This window comes from Cavia porcellus, unplaced genomic scaffold (genome assembly GCF_034190915.1).
Source record: "Cavia porcellus strain 051 isolate PalLab524CR breed Dunkin Hartley unplaced genomic scaffold, mCavPor4.1 scaffold_2, whole genome shotgun sequence".
NCBI classification, from domain to species: Eukaryota; Metazoa; Chordata; class Mammalia; order Rodentia; family Caviidae; genus Cavia; species Cavia porcellus.
Genome location: NW_026947485.1, coordinates 43184769 through 43205467, shown reverse-complemented (window position 1 = coordinate 43205467; position 20699 = coordinate 43184769). Strand labels below are relative to the sequence as shown.

General features: G+C 32.3%; 1 protein-coding gene across 3 annotated transcripts in view; it reads right to left on the bottom strand.

Annotated features, from left to right (window-relative positions):
• Nucleotides 1-20699, bottom strand: part of Pot1 (protection of telomeres 1) — an 86932-nt gene that overhangs the window by 35921 nt on the left and 30312 nt on the right. For all 3 annotated transcript variants that reach the window (XM_063241304.1, XM_063241293.1, XM_005006051.4), the window contains 3 exons: nucleotides 20232-20346; nucleotides 3981-4111; nucleotides 1740-2030 (listed from right to left, as the gene is read on the bottom strand). In XM_063241304.1, the coding sequence (XP_063097374.1) occupies nucleotides 1740-2030; nucleotides 3981-4111; nucleotides 20232-20346 (537 nt within the window). The remainder of the gene's footprint in view (nucleotides 1-1739; nucleotides 2031-3980; nucleotides 4112-20231; nucleotides 20347-20699) is intronic.

Here is a 20699-nt window from a genome sequence, read left to right as displayed (position 1 = left end):
AACATGAAAATGAATGTATCATGATTATTAAAAAAGAGAATAATTATTGGCATTCTCATGTTGAGAGAGTAAGTAGTTGTATTATATTGCAGGTAGACCAAACATCATTTAGGTAAAGTCTGCCTCCTTCTGCTTTGAAAAATAATTCAAAAATTATTTCTGATAAAGCATTAAAATCAGAAAATAAATCAGCTATAATTCTAGAGATATCAACAATAAAATATTGTTCATGTTTTTCAATATATTTTTGCTATGCTTATGACTTTTAGTATATAAGTGAAATTATACTACTCACTAGACTATCATGAAAGCCAATTTCAACAAAGATGTCCCCAATGTCATTTTATAATTAGACTATTTTATTATGCATAATTAAACAAGAAATTCTCTACTATATTTGAATCCCCCCCAAATTTTGATACTTTAAGAGAGATAGTTCTTTAAAATGCATTTTGCACACATTTAAAAATTATTCCTTTAAAACAAAATTTATGATAATGATATTTTTATGTTAAAAGATATAGGAAGAATTTTAAGACTTTTTACTTACATACCTATTAATTTATTTCTTAAATTCATTTCTCAATGCTGTAATTTAAAATTACAGTTACTTGAGAGCAGTTATTACTTATCTAAAAAACTGCATTAAAATGTGAGGGAAACAAATCTTGTTTCTTTAGAGAGAAAATGTAGATTCTACATTAGCTAAAATATACCAACTTTTATCTACCATTTAAGAACCTTCTAGTGTCAGGGAAGTTAAAAGATGCTTTACACACACAGAATCTTTGCCACTGGAAGTGCTGGAGGTTAGCAAATGCTTATTTCTTCAGGATGTTACTTTGGCCAGACAGAATCACCAGATAATGTAGGATTCCTTCTAAAACTGGATGGATTTCTATTGCTTTAGTTTTGGCTTTGTCATACTTGCAAATTTAACTTTCCTTATAGTATGCATTTCCTGTGTAGCAGCCCTTATGTATTATACACAGATGTTAGTTTCAATTTCAAAAACTTCGATTTGTACAATTTCCATTTTCACTCATTGTTTCAGAACATGAGGTGGTGCAAATATTATAGCTAAACCAAATGATGTATCCAATCACCATGATACTCTGTTCTTCAGCCTGTTACTACAAACAGATAGCAGAAAAATAAACATAGGACCATTACTGAAGCAGTGCTGTTCAAACGCATCCTCTGTAGGACAGTAACACAAGGAATGTATTAACTATCTTTTCAGTAAAGTTACCGAGATGCAAAACTGGACAACATGCAAATAAAGAATAGACAGTCTTATGTTAACTTTTTACTCACTTATTTAGAAATAAAAAATTAATAACAAATACTTCAAAATTATCCATGACATGCATAAAATACAGAGAAAACATGGGAAGAAACCAGCATTACTAGGCCATCAAAGTAAATGACCTTGACAAGAAAGCAGAAAACTCACATACAAAATTGTAACTTAAAAAATAATAGAAAATAAGTTTATATTTTATTACTAATAATAAAGCACACTACCTTTAAAATACAGATCTCATGATACTATTTTTTCTCTGACAGGAAATTTTTAAAAAAGTACAGAAATAGAGCTGCATGAAAAAAATGGTAAGTTAAAATTTAAGTTCTTAGTATAATATATGGTATGCAAACTTAGTCCATTAGAATACTGTAAGCTCTTTATGGACACACAGGCGGTACTAAATTAAAATTCTAACTATTTAAATGTGTACCTTTAATAGAAATGATGCTCCATCTACTTGTGCTTTGCCCAAGAGCTGGCAGGTCAGGTCAAAATACTGCATTGGCTGAACATCACACAACTGTACTAAGGTTGAAGAAGGTGAAATGTGTGTAGATGCCCAAACTCGCAAAGCTTCTACCATTTTGCTATCTGTAGTAGTGAAGTGAAAACACTTGCTTGAAGTACGAGGTATGATGGGAGCTCCCAAGGTTCCCTCAAATGTCAAAGATGCAAATCCGGAGCTGGTGATACCCTGAGGCTCATTTTTATATACTTGGATCTAAGAAAGTCAATAAAGTAGAAAACAGATACAAACAATGTAACTTACTGACAAAGAACCCAGGAACCAAGGAAACTTGAGAACTTTAAAAATTTCCAGGATAACTAATAGTAAGTGTTACGTTTACTTTTTCATTTAATTAGCATATGAAATTACAAAAATCAATTGGTGCTATACTAAGATACATAAGTATCCTGTAAATTTTAAAACACTATACAAAATTTAAAAGTTAGGTAAGAATCATCCTAATCCTATCAAGCTTGTGTTTTCTCATTGTATTTGATTTTTCCATGAAGCAACAATTTACACAAGGAAAAAAGGAAAGCGATAATCACTTAAGAGTGTTTCAGTATAAACTAACACAGTTAAAATAATAAAGGCACCTGGAAGCTAATGTTTAATCAGCATAACTGAGGGAACTAAGGTGTACTGGGAGGACTTTTTTCTTTCTGAATTTGAGGGTTCATTTAATAGACAAATACTTGTCAATTCTTTTTGATTGTGTGTAGATTACAGGTGTGCACCATTTCACTTGGCTTTGTAGTAAATTTTTAAAATTTAAATGTTTCACCATATTTTACTATGACGCATAGTACATGAGTTCCTGTCTACTTCCTTCTCTAATTTTTTTTACAACTGAATAGCATCCAGGCTGGTTTTCTTTTTGTGTCTCTAGTGCTATACTCATTCCCAATCCAGGGTTTTGAGGGCAAAAAAGAAACCCAAAGAACGGGAAAAGACATTCATTATCTACAAGTCTGACAAAAAACAAAAACAAAACAAATAACAAAACAAAAACAAATTAAAAAAACAGGCCCAAATATATAAATAAATTAATTATTTATATATAAATTATAATTAAGAATGGGAGATAAAATCTCATATAAACTGAGCAAAATATTCAAATAGGTATTTTATACTTCAGGAGATATTTAAATTTGAAAAGGTTCTCGACTTCGTCAATTTTCAGAAAAATTAATGAAAACCACAGTAACACTAATACATGCATATGCAAAAAATGTCTAAAATAGAAAATACTAAGTGTTGGTGAAATGTGGACCAAACAGAATTCTCTGAAATAATTGACCGTAAATTGGTATGAACCACTTTGAAAAATATGCACACATTCTAGGGCCTAGCGACACTTTTTGGTATACAACCACTGAAGTATATATGTATCGCTGAATGTATTTATATTTATATTCCTTAAAAGACATTTACTATATTGCTTGTAGAAGTATTTATAATATCCACAAAGCGAGAAAATACTAAATGTCCAAGAACAGAATAAACATATAAATTATGATGCATTCAATAAAGGAATACCATTTGTACTAAAAATGAGCAAAGTGAAATCATGAAAGCAATATGGCCTAATTGCACAAGCATAAACCAGACACACAAAAAAGAAAACCCAAACTATGTACTGCCTAATCTCATCATAAAGGGAAAATAAAGAGCAAATACAGGTAAAACTAACACAGAAGTCACAGGAGGGAACTGGGTACGTTAGCATACAGCTATATAGGCTTGGGTACTCAAGAAACAGAGACGAAGACTGCTTGAGCTCAAGAGTTTAAGCCAGGTTAGGCAATATATCAAGATCTTTGTCTCAAATAAATAGATAAATAAACAAGAACTCATGATATTGTTTACTACTGTCCTTTATTAGACTCCACATAGAAAACTTTCAGACTATCAATCTGTATTTCACAGTGAGAAGACAGATTCTAATTAGTCTGAATCAGAGCATAGAGTACATTTCTGGGGAAGTCAGTTTACTTAAATAAAGAGTTGTTCCATTGTACACTATTTTGAATATGACACCATTTATATTTCTTAACATATGAAATGCTTGAAGTCATATTCTACAAATAAATCATATAATAAGCACTAATAACACAGAGTTCTCTTCAAATAAATGTAAGTTCCAGAAAGTATGAAATATACCTTCAGTCTGTGAAAGCGAATGATGTCTCCAACTTTGTAAATCTGTGGAAGGGCTTCATAGTTTCCACTAAAGAGTAGGCAAGTTAACTTTACATTTGTTTGGTCCACAATTGTGACAACTGAGCAATAATCTAGAAAACACAAAAATATTTTACTTGATTTAAAGTATTTCAAAACATTTCATAAAATAAGAATTTGTTAGCTTCAAAACACCAAATAAACTTTGTTCCTTCCCTTAATTAACTCTTCTAAGAAAAGGATTATGAGATATTTTCCTGGCTCTCGAGATATTTTCTTGGTACTGCCAAATTAATCCACAAAAGTGTTCCACAAAAATTGATTGTATAAAGTTTGGCAAAACAAAAAAAATACAATTTTATTTTTTGTAAAGGAGTAACTTTTTTATTATTTCAAATATTTTAAATTGTGAAGCAGATGAACATATTCAAATAAAACATAATTCATAAAATAAGCATATTTACTTATTAAACTAAAAGTAACGGATGGAAGTATGCTCAGTATTAGAGTGTTTACCTAGCATACATAAAGCCCTGGGTTCAATGCTAAGCAATGCAAAACAAATAAATAAATTCAGAGAGAAAGCACAACATAAGACATTTGCAGAAACATGATGAAGTCATATTTATATTGTACAAAGATGCAATAAATTTTTTAGAAACATTAGAATTTTATAGTAAATGCATACTACAAACAAATATTTCATAGAAAACTATATAACAAAAAATTCAAAGGGGTAGTTACTTGCTAGACATCTGTAAAAGATTGTATACTAGAATAAAATATTACTTTAAACTGGCAAAATATAATTTGACTTATCATGAAACTGGTAAACATAACTATGTTAATAAAATTTGTAACAGATGGTGCCTTTTAATATGTGTCAGAAAACTGCACATTAAGAAAATGCACTGACTTCTTGTACTTCCCGGGACCAGTGAAGATGGTGAATATAAAAGAACCCAAAATAGTGAAGAAAAGGAGAAGGGCAAGAAAAGAAATGGTTTGGTGAAATCCACAAGACAATATATGATTGCTAGATGAAAACAGGAACCCCTGGGACAGAGCGTAGCAAAAACAAAGCTGAAGCCCGGGGACTAATCAAAGCGTTATGAACAGAGCAAGCGCTCATCAGTCACCACCCACCCCTCACACTCCTTGCTGCTTTCTGTTCCTAGACGCCAAGAAGTTCAGTTTAACATGATCATTTCTACCTTGGAGCCAGCAAACCAGGAGCTAAAACCTCTGAAACCATTAGCCAAAAATAAACTTTTTCTCCTTTAATTTATGAGGTCAGGTATCTTGTCTTAGCAACAGAAAAACTAATACAGGAAAAGAGATGAGTGATCTAGTAAAATTCCCCGTGGACTTGTGTGGAGGACAGCCATGTTGTCCTCCCCCAGACCCAAGTTGTGATTGTGCTTACTTAAGAGTAGTGCAGGCTATACAGAGGTGATGTCTCTAAATTAGCTTTGACTTTAACTAATGAGTATGGTCAAGCGTGTGTGAAGATCTTCATGAAAGCAGGTGGCTGACAATGGACTAAATAGTTCATTATCAAATGTTATTGGTGAGTCCTATAGTGAGCTGTGATACCATAGGGCTAAGATATGAGGTAATGTCTCTGCTGAGTTCTACATGATTCAAGAGGAAAATTCCTTCCTAGAATTGGTGACAAAGCAAGTTGCTTGTAACTAAATGTGGCTGTTCCTGTCCTTTAAGCAAAAATGCTTTTTTCCCTCTGTTACAAACTTTGCCAGCTTTGCCACTTGTCTACACATCCAGTCACAATCCCTGCACCACTTTCCCCAATGAGTAAATCCCCAGGTTCTGGGTGGCTTGAGCCTTTTGTTTCTAAGGAGCAAATGGTCTTCCCAGATCACTGCTATACATCCCCTCTATTTTTGCCTCTAACTCTTTCTTCCCACTGTAGCTTGGGACAGGGGATTGGAGCCCACTGTAAGGGCCTTCAATGACAAACATTATCAGTCTTATTAGGCTTTTATGTGTTTATCGGCACCTTCTATAAACTCCATGGAACCAATTCATTTGTAGCAGAATACTGAAACTCATACCTCATATTTGTATCAGAAAATTATTCACTACTTACAATGCCATTTTAAATTGCAGCATTCTACATTATTACTTTCACTTTAAATGTTTCAAAATGATCCACTTTTGTAAGTTGAAGAGATCATGTAAGAATAAAACTAAAATTTAACTGGCATAAATAGTAGCTGAATTTAAATATTAGCCAAGATGAACTGATAGCCCAGTGCTTGTAGCACTGAGACACTACTGAAGAATGTAATACCTTAAAAAGGCACTGGGATTTTGGTTTCAAAACAGCAGGATTACTCTAAACCTCAAACTGAAAAAGGTTCCATTCCCTGCCTTCACCTGAGAAGTGCCAACTTTCCCAAAAATGACTTGATGCACTGGCAGTCACACGGAGAAACACAGATGCAGCCCATTATTTTTTATAGGGTCACCACTACTTTCCGTTTAATTTTGTGAAATTCAAGACTCTCTTTTCTCAGGTAAAAGTACCACACAATCTAATCAAATGTATAAACTTTACTGAGCTCAGAAAACAGTTTTGGCTATACACCCCCCAACACACACACATGAACATATATGTGCACACACATTCACACATATCCGCATCCCACTGGACCTTGTCATATGCATCCTCACAAACAGAAATATACTGCACATATTTAAAGCTCAGTAAAGCTCCTTGCCTAGTCTCTGTAAGTGACTATGTTACATTCAGAGTTAGCATGGTAAGAGACTGCCAAAAGAAGCAACCTCAGAGGATCCCCAAAATGTAGTTCCAGTAATTGTGCATATCAGGGAGTATATATCTGCACACCCAGCATTCTGTGTGTAAATGACATGACAACATGTGCTGATAAATTTTTATGTGACAGTGTATTCCTCTAAGGCAGGAAGACTTGGCCAAAAGGCCTCAAATCCCATGTCTGTGTGTTGTGTGTCTAAAAGGCTCTATGTCTGAAAAGAATGCTGGACACTGTACATCTACATTGCAAAAATACCAACTCCCTCTTCTTAACTTTCTCTTGACTAACATTTTCTTCTTTGAAAGTACTTCTATCTGTAAATATAAGGAAGTATAAACCAAAACTATTGTATCCCACTGCTTTACAAACTAAGCTTTTGTTAATTCACATACAGGAAAGGACAGAAGCAAGGCAGAGAATGTAGGAACCAAAAAAAAAAAAAAAAAAAAAAAAAAAAAAAGAAGAAGAAGAAGAAGAAGAAGAAGGAAAAAGATCTTTCCATAAAACAAACAAGTGTCTCAGAAAATACACACCAAAAAAATTCTGTATTAAGTAGACAAAATGGTAACTAGAATTCATAGGCATACAAGATCTACTTGATTCAGTGAAGTGGTAAGGGAGAGTACATGCCATGCCACAGAAGCACTGGAAATACCACAGGAGAATGATCTTCATTGAATAATTTGAACAAATCCTCTCTGGAATTTAAATTTCTTGAGGATTTCCCTCCATTAGCCTGCATTGCTAAAATATTTGTTGTGGCCAGTATATTGCATTTAGAAACAAAGATCTTTTATCCTTTGCATTACTATTTTCCAGTTCATTTTTTCAATATTAGTACATAAATGAACCTAAGATTTACTTTTTACTTAGTGCTACATGCAACAACTATAATCTAGTAAAAAATATTAAATGAACAAGGAACAATTCCTTCCCACATGAAGTTCAAGCTTTCCTTACACTGATTCATATTTTTATAAATTAGTGTGATAATCTTATCTCATGTGTTATTTTATGCCAGTATTAGCTAGTATACAGAGTTTATACTTCCTGAACAGGCAATGACTCATCATGATAAAGGCAGAATTAATGATGCATGTGACATTTTCCAGAGTAACTGGAAAGTGACATTTGAGCTTGGCACAGACCAATTTAAGATGGTGTCAAACTACAGTATTACATTAAACATTTACATTTTCAGAATAAATGGCACAAAAACAAAGATTTTGTAAGTTTCAGACCCAAATTAGCAATTCAAAATGTCAAAAATACCTGAAATTAAATTTCTAACAATGACTGAAGTTTAATGAGAGTCTGAAATTAAGTCTACTTATGAAAGATACTTGATGTTGGTAAAAGATATTTTAGAATCATAAATACAGCCCTCAAGGTATCAAATAAAAATTAGTAAAATTGTACTTAGGTACAATTACTTATATTCTATTTTACAGAAGCAGAATAAAGCACTCTACTACTTCTAAGAAAGGAAACAAAATGAAAACGTCTCTTTGAAACAGGCCTTCACTGTGCAATACAGACTATCCTTCATAGCCAAGGCTAGTCTCAGCTCATAGCAATCCTCCTACCACAGGCTCCCAAGGGCTGAGATTACAGTGCTGGGATTCTGAGGGACACGGCTGGCTCTCCAAAAAGGGAAATATACTTTAGTGTGTGATCAGGGTTTAAGATTGTTTGCTAACCTGGTAAATTACACTGTAACTGATCTACATGATGGATTTACTACTGCATATATTTGTAAGATAATTATTGAATAACATATCAGTATACTGAAATTGTAACTACATATTTATTTCATAGAAAGACCTCATGAATATTGTCATAGAAAGAATCTACTAAATTCCAATGAAACAGCATAAATATATGCCATTTTTACATAGTATTAATTAAAATTTATATTTTGGGTTGTAAACTAAATGAATAAAGGAAAATAAGAATAAGTAAAAAAAAGTATATTTCCTGAGATATATAGAATAGTAGTTACATCCTAGGGAAAAAAAAAAAAAACAAAGGTAATCTAAGAAGATGTATGTTCAGGAGGTGTGAGGCTATGTAAAGCGGAGTCAACTGAACAGGTAACAGGAAAAAAGAGAAAACTCTTCATTAGAAATCAGTGGTCAGCAATGTAAGGCTCTGGGTCAAAATAAGCCAACCACTTGTTCATTCTTTCCAAACATTTCAACTTAGTTTTCATAAATACACTGTCTTCATATTAATCAATTTATATAATATTTAAGTTACCAAATTAAAAAAAAAGTAAAAGGTCTGGGAACACACAACATCATAAAAATGAAATTATTATAAGAAAACAATTCTTGTAAGAACACAGCTCCATTAGTGGAAGGAGAAGGGAACAGGTGCATTGATCAATTCCTAGCTGTGAGAGTTCACAGTGATAAAGTATCAGTTATAAGGTTTTACAGATTAGAGGACCATTAAGGGAGTTCTTAATTTAAATAATTTACCTGATAAATATGCCTGCTGTGTAACTTTAAAATTATAATATGATATGTATGATAAATGCTACAAATAATATATTTTTCACAGTACTAACTGAAGATACAAGAGTTAGGAAGAATGCCAGAGGGTGAAGAGATACATTTTAATCAAAAAACACAGACAGGCTTCCAGATTTGTCATTAAGTCTTCTCAATTCATAGCACCTATAACACATCACTGATCCATCATGTTTACAAAATCAACATACATCTTACCTACAGTAAATATATGGTACTTTAACCCCCCAACACACACACTCTGAAGTCTGTGACAATGAAAATTGCCTCAGTTTTCTTTCCTTTCTTTCTTTGTTTTTTGGTACCAGGGATGGGACTTAGGACCTTGCGCTTGTCAGGCAGGCATTTATGCTGCTGAGCTAAATCCCCAGTTTGTCTCAGTTTTCTCATCTGGAAAAATCGGGATAATAATAGTATTCACCTCATAGATTTACCACTAGAATTAAATAAGTGATTACATGTACGTACAGTGCTGTAAACAGCTCCTGCCGTATATTTGCTAGCTGGTTGTAGAGAAAAGTAGCAGCAGTAAGAATTTCCAACACTGTTTAACACGCTTTTCTAATAAACCTGCATATGAACTTAAAAAACGTCTTAACAGGACTTTTAGTATCTGAAAATACTTAAGATACAATGCCAATATAACCAAGGTTGGCATATGCACTTGAAAATATAAAGGATAACAAAGGAATTTCAATTTCTACTGGAATCTCAATTAATTACTTTTATATGTGGCACTATCAACTTTCAGAAAAGCAAATTCTCCTAAAAGTATTTTGGGATATGAAGAAAGAGATTTCCCAAGAAACTGGAGAGTATAAAATAATCATTAATCTAACTTGCCTTATTCATAAATTATTCCTTATTCATAATTTTGATTCATAAATCAAAATTTCAAGAGACAAAACAATGCACAAGTATTATCAAGTCAAAAAGATCTAATATCTTGCTTAAAACTCAAGATAACAAAGCTTACCACAAAAGAAAACAAACTTTCAATTATGTTGTTACAAGACAATAAAATATTCATTTGCACAATGCCATATTTTCATTCTTTACCAAAGGAAGACGTGGAGCTTAAGGTAAGTTAACCTAATTTCTTGATAACTCAAAACACCAGAAAAGGTGAAGAGATTAAAATACTGTGACAGGTCTTACCTAACCTAAGTAGAACAGTTTCTAAACATGTGTCTACAATGCTGATAGAATGCTGACCTTAATACTATAGTAATATTTCATACTGAAAGTGCTGACAATGTATTTTACTACTTTAATTCTTTGTACAGCTTGATAAATATCTGAAGATAACAAATGATAAATTTTGCAACCTTGAGCAATTCACCTAATTCCTAGTATGATTAAGTAAAAACTGTCTTTGAGTTTTATTATAAGGAAAAGCTGGTATTTTATTTAAGCAAGCTCTTTATTCAAAGAAGCACACATGCATAAATTATACCACCCACCAAAAAACCCTCCATAAAAGGTGCTTAATCTCCTTTTTATCTACTATCATAGTGCTGCTCCTAAAGCAATCAGAATTTCAGCCATACTATTCCACTTGTGTAAAAGTGTATTATGGGAACATTTAAGTAAAAGCTATGAAGGAAAGTCACTGATTCAAGGTCACACATATGCTAGGAACTTGTTTCACAAAGTAACCTACTATGCGACATACAAAGAATACTCTCCGTTACACTGGTGTAAGGTAATTTCCCTCCCTTTTTTATTATTATTATACTGTGAAGAAGCATAGATGGAAAGAGAGTATATATATGATATAATAAATAGAAGAAGTATATAGTGACAAAGACTACACAGAAGAGCTGGCATGAGCCCATAAATGTTATTCCAGAGGAGATTTATATTTCATTCTACATACTAAGCAAGTGCAAGTCACCAAGAATATAGACAAGTATAACAAGTCATCCTAAGAGCAGCAAGATTTCCTACTTTCATGCTGTATTTAATTGAAAAATAACTAGAATACTGTATAAGATAACCAGCAATAAAAATAAACACATGCTACAATATGGATGAAAATCAAAAATTATTATGCTAAGTGAAATCCAGAAGCAAAAGTTTACACAACCGGGCTGGGGATTTAGCTCAGTGGCATAAGCACCTACCTTGCAAGCAGGCCATTGTGAGTTCGATCCCCAGTACCGATAAAAAGCAAAAAGACAAAAAAAAAAAAAAAAAAAAAAAAAAAAAAAGTTTACACAACCTAAGATTCTACCTATACGCAATGTCCAGCGTCTGGAGAAACAGATTGAAGATTAGGGCTTGGATCTGGCATGAGAATAAGACGATGAATAGAAGGCAATCTTTTCATGTATTAGTGCATCCATAAAATTAACTCATCTTGGTTAAATCAGCATCAATCTGTCCAAATGCCAGCATCAGAAGTATTCTTGATGTATCCTGTCAGCTAACACCCCCTCTTCCATTTCATTTGATATTCAAAACTATACTGTATTTTGAAAATTAATTCCCTGTACAACATTGAAGACAGCAGATATAATCACGTCTTCCATCATCTAAGTACATCTTAAATTGGAGGACAATTAGAATCATACATATGATCAGAGGTCAGTGAATCATGGTCTGTGATGTAGCTCCCTTTGTTAAAAAGTTTTATGGTAATACATTTATTTACTGTGTCCATGGCTGGTATCATGTTCCAAGGCACACCTAGTATCAATAACTGATTTCATGTTACATTATTAATTCATTTCTTAAAAGATCAGATGGGAAATATTTTAGGTTTTTTAGACATAGAATTTTATCGCAAAATCAAAATTTGTAAGTCAAACCATTTTAAACTGGGATGATATGCACTGACACCTGCTTCAAAATGTATCAGTCATAGGCTGGGAATTTAGCTGAGTAGTACAGTGCCTCTGGCAAGCATGACATACTGCATTCCATCCCCAATACCAAAAAAAAAAAAAAAAAAAAAAAAAAAAAGTATCAATCTTGAAAAATCATGTATTGAATGATTAAATTTATAGGAAATGTCAAAAATAGGGAAGTCTTGCCTTGTACTTCGCAGCACCCAGAACCGGGAGGAGTGAATTTCTGTTGTTTATGAGCTATTCAGTCTGTATTTCAGCAGCCCAAAGAGATACCGTCTGCAGGTGTGAATATGTGCATGCATTGTGTGTGTGTGTGTGTGTGTGTGTGTGTGTGTGTGTGTGTGTGTGTGTGGTGTGTGTACTGCAATTCCTGAACAGGTGCTTCAGTTAAAAAATACAGAAGATCTCTCTTATAATAGCTCAATTTGAACTTTTTTCTACATAGATACCAGTCTTTAAACTTTGTCTTTTCCCAAGCTACTGATCAACAGCAGTGAATCCTGCCTCACAGTCACAGGACTACAAAAATATCTCAGAAAAAACCTGTATCTGTACTGAACATAAGCATATTTTATTGTCATTATTCCTTAAATAGTACCACTGACACTTATTTACATAGCATTTACACTGCATAGGTATCAGGAATCTAGAGATGATTTAAAATATAAGGGAAGATCATGTACTGTATGTACAAATACTATAACATTTTACATAAGGAATTTGAGGATATACATATTTTGGCATTGTTAGGAGTTCTGGAACCAATATCCTATGGATACCAAGAGAAAACTCATAATCCCTTTAGTTTATAATCTCAATTACTCAATTAAATTACATATATATATATATATATATATATAATTCTTTTAGAAGTTGATATCATTTATCATAGCTTTAGAAAAATGAATCAGAACTGAGGGTGCAATTTTTACACAAATCCTAGATCAGTTTAAAATATTTTATGGTCCAGACACTAGTTAAATGTATTGAAAATATACTGCATATATTCTATCAATCCACAAAAATATACTATACTCATAAAGAAACAAGAAACTGAAATTCACAAACAAATAATAGTACTGTAAGGAAAATCAAGTCTGAAATTAAACATCCTGCCAGCCTAAACACTCCCCCAAAAATCCTGAACAAGGTCTATGCTCAATAATTAAAAACTGGATAATATCTAAGCGGCCCTCTTCCAACTGAAAAATGTATCAAAGTTCACACAAGAGGGATAAGGAAAATCCATTTCAGGCTCATTTTAAACAGTCCAGTTACTAACAAAACATTCGATTATTTAATCTAAAAACAAAACAATTGTATTCTATATAAGAAATATTAGTTTTAAAAAACATAAGTGAATTTTAAAGATTTAGGGTCTATACTTTGCAGACGTTTAGGTGCTAAGGCTTCTCCAAAGATACAGCACTTCACCCACAAACTGGAGTTTTAAAAGTATTTTTATTTACAAGTTTTAAAAGCTTTATAAATATTTTAAAACATTATTGGCAGTATATAACAGATTTGACAAGCATCTCTGACATATGACAGAAGACAGGTTACTATTAATATACATAAAGACTAGAAATAACTAAGAAATGGACAACATAATCAAAAAACAAGGAAGAGAAAATATTTGATTTTCATAATGATATAGAATACAAAAAGTATACTAAAGTATAAGGAATGCTCAAATATGCAGATAGGTATCAAAGCAATTGTTAACTAGAGAGTACTTTTTGTAAAACTAATTGTTATTAGAAATTATCTGACCTTAGAATATAACAAAACAAGACTGATGCCACTTAAAATCATCTTCTTTATAATAAGACCCAATGACAAACAGGACAGTTTTATCATATAGATGAGTGGTGGCAATCCTACAGCATTCATGTCATAGTGTGGCTCTGTAAAATTGTCAAAGGTTTGCAGAACTGATATAGATGATTTGAACAAACCAGTCTCTCCATATTTTAAAAATACAAAAAACAAATAGAAAATATTTTTCACTTTGACCCAGAATATAATCCAAAAAGTTCCTTAGCTCTTTTAAATGATCCTAAAAAACACTGCTACAAGAGTATGTTTTGTTTTAATATTTTATGATATTCTATTGTTTAACAATATACTTACAATATATTTCTTCAACATTAGCTTCTGACTCTGAAAAATTCACTGTTTTTCTACAGAAAGCTGACAGCTTTTTCTATTTCTAAAGTTTGGAATACTGGTCTCTTCTTTCTCATTTATCAAAATCCAATTTATTCTTGAAAGTTCAGCTCAAACACCAGATCAGTTAGAAATCTCTCCTCTGTTACCATTAATCTCTCCGTTTCCACTCCCAGAACTCTTAGCTTATTTCTTTAGTTACAGCGTACACCTAAACTTTGTATTAGCTACTTGATAACATTTAGGCCTCCCTTGAAAGCTGAGTCCATCATTTTATCACTATGGACAACGAAATCCACTACAATGCTACAGACTAGAAAAAAAAAAAAATCTTCAATTGAATGAATAAAAGAACTAATCACAAGTTTTAAGAAAACATGAGAAAAGTTTAAATTTTATGATTACCACAATCCAAGCTACAACTAACAAAACAGAGTAATTCCTTAACTCAACATGCTAATAATTAGCCAAAAGAAAAGGTCATAAATTACAAAGTGCCAGAATATACAGAAAGGCAGCAGAAGCCTCCAGCTTCATTGAAGAAGTCATTCTTAAACAGGAGAAAGAAAAAGCAACACAAAGGTGCAGTGAAGGGAAGAAAAAAACATTTCTTCTGCTGCCATTCTTCCAGGTGGAAACAGACAAAAAGCCAGAAAACAGTGAGTCAGACGAAGAGGGAAACTCAGCTCAGCATTTCAAATTATTAAAGAAATCAGTAATGATGAGCGACAGACTCCATGTCTTCCATTTCTGAACTTAAAATAGCCTGGGAAGTTTCACTTCACTCATCTAGAAACACTGTAGTAACTCATTCTAGCTTTTGATAAATGTAAAACACAGTACTGCCTAGCTCACAACTTCCACCATTACAGCAGGTAAGTTACCATTCATCTTTAAATCACACTCAAAAAGCATGGACTAAGCCAGATGTAGTGGCCAGCACTTAACAATCTCAGACTCTGGGAGGCTAGGCAGCAATACCAAAACTTTGAGCCCAGACTATGCAAATCTGCAGGACACTGTCCCAAAATTCCAAAAAAAAAAAAAAAAAAAGTGTTCAAAAGAGCAAGCTAGGCTGTAGGTCAGTACAAAAGTCCTAGGTTCAGTCCCCAGGACAGTACTAAAAATCAAAAACCTTCAAACTCCTAACAAGACAACTGCTTTGCGTTTCTATATGAAGAAGATCATGTTAGGTAACCTTAATGAAACAATTCTCATGATAAAATATTTTAATGTACGGCAATTCTATAATCCTTGAGGAATTCTTTGTTTTCATGGAGAATCTTATTACAATTGAGTAAGAATGTTAGTGTGGTAATAAACATCCCTTAAAAGAACTGAGGCACTTTTGAAAGACTAAAAAACAGTACCATCTCTAAGACTGACTGTAAGGTTTAGGAAATGATGTATCTGCTATAGATGAAGACTGCTTGCCAAAATTAAGATACTGTAGCATGCTGCAGGTCATACACAATGATTAGTATTCAGCATGACAAGAATGTCTTCAGGAAAATTTTTAATCAAGGAGTAAGGATGCCAAATTATATCTAACTGCCTGTTTCACAATGAATTTAGTATTTATGAAATGAACTGTAGTGAAAATTCTAATGATATATAACATAATTCTAATGATATATAACATAACATAAACTTATCTCAATGTATCTACCAGTAAATCTGAGTTGCCTAAGATGATTTTTTTCTACCTAACTAGTTAGATACATCTGGATGTAACTGAGATTGTGGATCTGAATTTGTGATATAATACCGCTTTATGCAGTATTTTAGAAAAGTATAGCTGGTCCTACACATTTACACCAGTATTTTCCTGGGGTAATATTAATGAAGTGGATCATTTCCGGAAAACAAGCATCATTGCTCTCTGACTCTCCTAAAATATTTGCTCCTGTTAAAGGATGAGTTCTGTCAATAAAATAAAAGTGTTACTGTAACTAAAGCTAGAAGATGGATAGTTTTAAAATTTTACTGTCTTGGTAGTAGTCGAAACATCTTGCTGTGTCTGAAACATGGATTTTAAAGCTTTAATGAGTATATTTAGATAAAACTGATCACATTAAATAAATGTAGTACTTCAGAACAAAGAAGCATATTGTCTGTATAATAACAGATGGTTCATTACTAGCCATGAATTTTTTACTTAGATTGGATTCAAGAAAACATATCTGATAATAACATAACAGCTGTATGCATAAACTAATAAATATTAGTTCTGAGGCTTTCATTTTATGCATGATTTAATAACAGAATAAAACATAAATATGTTGTCTAATAAATGAAAACAGTCATCAGTATTTTTAAAACAGCTATCATTTCATTCTGCATTACTATTTTTAGATTGTTTCTGAAAATGTCATATTTGATGAACAACTTATTTTTAAAGTTTCAAAGACAAAAATTAATAACATACTAGGTATTAAAAGAGTTTTTTAATTGTATCATCTACAAAGCTAGATGGAAAATATTAACAGTAATATAGCTTCTCCTAAACTTAGTAGGCTAATCAAAGTCAATCAGGTAAAATGACAATTTGTTCTTATTTTCTTTCTTTTTTTTTTTTTTTAAAGTATCAGAACTGAACTTAGGAGCTTGTGCTTGCCAGGGAGGCACTGTGCCACTGAGCTACATTCCCAGCCCATATCTTTTTTCCTTAAGAAGACAGATCACAGTGATTATACCCACGGTGATTATACTGGGTTTCTACTACCCAGAAAAGACACGTGTAAGATTTGAGGAAAACTTCGAGAGTGAGGAGACTGCCACAATGAAATAAGCAGTCTCTGTTGATGGAGCAGGGGAATGTAAACGTTGAGGAAAAATACAGTTGTAATGAAAAAATCTTTTGAGAAAAACATTTTTTATCTATTTATGTTCATTTCTTGAAACAGGGTCTCACTATGTATTCCAAACTGGTCTTGAACTCTACCTGTAGGCCAAGCTGATCTGGAACTCTCGGTGAATCTCCTGCGTCTGTCTGGGATCACATTTGTGTGCCACCATGCTTGGCTGAGAAAAATATACTTAAACAAAAATTTCTCTGCTTAGTTTTCATGTTTAATGTTTTCCATTCTCCTCTTTACACGTTTTGATGGTTATTTTATTAGTAGATGTTTATAGTACATAATGAAGATTTTCCTATCATAAGGATTTTCCAGACTTAATGTGAAATCCATGTTTATCTCCATAGTAGCTTTCACATTTCACAATGTATCTTTTATACTGTATATTACTAAACGATGTTGACCACATGAAAATGAGATTGCCTCCCAGTCACAACACTGTAGATTTTCAACTTATTCTTCAACAAAATATGCATATATTTATCTTTATAAAAAGGTTATGAGTATGAACTCAATAAGAACATTATTGTATTACCAGCAAGACCATAGCTCCTGGCATGCAATATATAAAGACAGTATTTCATCAGCAGCTATGACTTCACATTTTTACCAGCTCTGAAACATGTTTGTTTTTTGGGTTTTTTTTGTTTTTTTTTTTTTTTTAAAGGTTAACTATCAGTATTTTCTGTTCTTAATAACACATAAAATAGTGCCTTTAACTAATGGAGTTTTATTAAGAGGTGAAATACAGGATTAAATTGAGGTGAAGTGTGTTATCCTGCTTAGTTTTTATCATATCTTGATAAACTAAACTCCATGTTGTTTTGTTTGGTTTTGGTATCAGGAACTGAACTCAGGACCGCACTCTTGCCAGGCAGGCGCTGTGCCCCTGAGCTAAATTCCTGGGCCAAGTCTATAGTTTTTGATGCGCTTTTTTACATGGTTGTCTATAGTCTTACATTGCAAGTTGTAACTTACTTTGAAATCTACCCAGGTGTATCAATCAAAACTCTGGTAGCAGTCCAATCTCAACATTCTAACTGCTTAATTTATCCTTTTTTAGGGAGTGTAGTAAAAAATATGCAACATGAGATCTATAATCTAAATAAACTTTGACATCTACAGCATAGTGTTATAGAATACATTACTAAAACATTTTCATCACGCGTAACAGAAATGTTCTATCTATTGTAGAGTAGCTACCCATTTCTCTCTCCCCTCGGCCCCTGGAAACCACTTTACTTTCTACTTTACGAATCTGATTCCAGTCTCTCATATCTGAATGGCTTATATGGCAGGACTTCTTTCTAGAAGCAGGACCATGTTCAATTCTATGTATATGCCACATCTTTTTCTATTCATCCTTGATTGACATTTAGAATGCTGTCACAAGTTGTTTATTGTGAACAATGCCACAGTGAATATGGGAATGCAATATCTCTTTAAGATCCTAATTGCAATTCTAGGATACATATCTAGAAATGGGACTGCTGCACCAAAAGGTGGCTCTATTTTTAGGGAAACAATTTGCTTTCTATAATAGCTGCATCATTTCAGCCTCAAAACAGTATATAAGGGATCCAATTTCTCTATATCCTAGTCAACAACTGTTGATGGCCATCTTAGTAACTATAAAGGAGATAAATCACTGGGTTTTGATTTCTATTTCTCTAATGATTAGTGACATCCAGCAACTTTGCACATCTTACATTCAATTTCTTCTTTGGAGAAATGTCTATTCAAACTGACAGATTTTGACTAAGTTATCAGGTTTTTGGTTGCTTTTACTTTTTGTTGTTACTGTTGTCTGATTTTTTGTCTGTTTGTGTTTTTTTTTTTTGTTTTTTGTTTTTTGGTTTTTTTTGCTATTTAGTAGTAGAGTTCTTTGTGTTTTTTGGGAGATTAACTTTTATATATATATACATATATATATATATATACATATATATATATATATATGTATATGGTCTGCAAATATTTTCTCTCATTCTTTGTATTGCTTTTTCATTCTTATTATTTCCTTTGCTGAACAGTAGCCTTTTAATTTGATATCTTTCTATCTGTCTACTTTTGCTTTTACTGCTATGCTTTTAGCGATATGTAAGAAACTGTCTCTAGGTGCAATATCAACAAACTATTTCTCTATGTTCTATCCAAGGAGTTTTGTTTGGGAGGTATATGTTTAAATCTTAACCACTCTAAAATCACTTTTCTGCCAAATGATGATCATACTTTATTCTCTGGTATGTGAATATTCAGTATTTTCAGTACCATTCGTTAAAGAGATTATTTTTCCCCCACCATATACTACTGGCATCCTTATTGATAATCAGTTGGCCACATATATGTAGGTTTATTTCTATGCTATTTTGTTCTACTAGTGTGTACATCTGTATGTCCTCTCCTATTCTTTTATGTTTTGTTGAGTTTTTATAATGATAATTGATTTCATTTTAACTTTATGTATTCTCCTATGGTTAGAAGTTTATATGAAATATCTCAGTCATAAAAATGTATCTTAAGCTTATATAAAAACTTTAAGGGCATAAAAATTCTACACTGTTAATTCTCTCTCACTGTACTTTAACTTTTGATGATATAATTTAGATCTCTATTGTGTATCCATTAACATACTTCTATAAAGTTACTTTATATACATTTGTGCTTCAAATTCTGTACCAGACTTAAAAGTGATTTATGGACCATTACTACAATATTTTAGTATTGTACGTACCCACAAACATAGATATAATTACTAGCAAATTTTATACTTTCATAAGCTTTTGTGTTGCTGGTTGGTATCATTTTAATTTTTTTCTTCACGTATTAAACAAGACTCCAGAATCTAAAGACTGTTTATTTTAAAATAAGAACCAGAGAATATGCACAGTTTTGGTAATTATAAATGAGAATTGAGTTTCTGTTCTAGTAAGATTTAGGTATTAAAGGAGCTGTTCTTGAAACCAACAATGCAGTTGTAATCCATAAAAACGGTACCAAAATTAATACCTACCAGTTCCTTTGCTTAGATATGGAGGCTTAAAGAATTTCACAACACCATAGACATTGACAACTGTACCACCTTTAAGTTGATTCAGGGGTGTATATGTATAATGTGTCACTGGAACCTTAAAAAAAAAAAAAACGACAGTGGTTACTTATTAAATATTTAAATTTTAGGATCATACTAGGATGCTTATAAATTAGCAAATCTGTGTAACTGTATTTTATCGTTTTGTGTCTAAAAGAAGACATAGCTTAAAATGCAGTGCAGTGTAATAAGCTCATTTTATAAACCAAATATTTTCTTCAGAAATACCTATTTATAAGTGGTGTAATTAGCACACCAGCCCATAAAAGAATCATAAGCCTATAATTTAACATACATATTGTATACTTCAGTAAGAAACTGGAAAACAGCACATGAAAACATCAGTAATTAATGAATAAACTGACACAATAACAGGAAATGCTTTTAAAA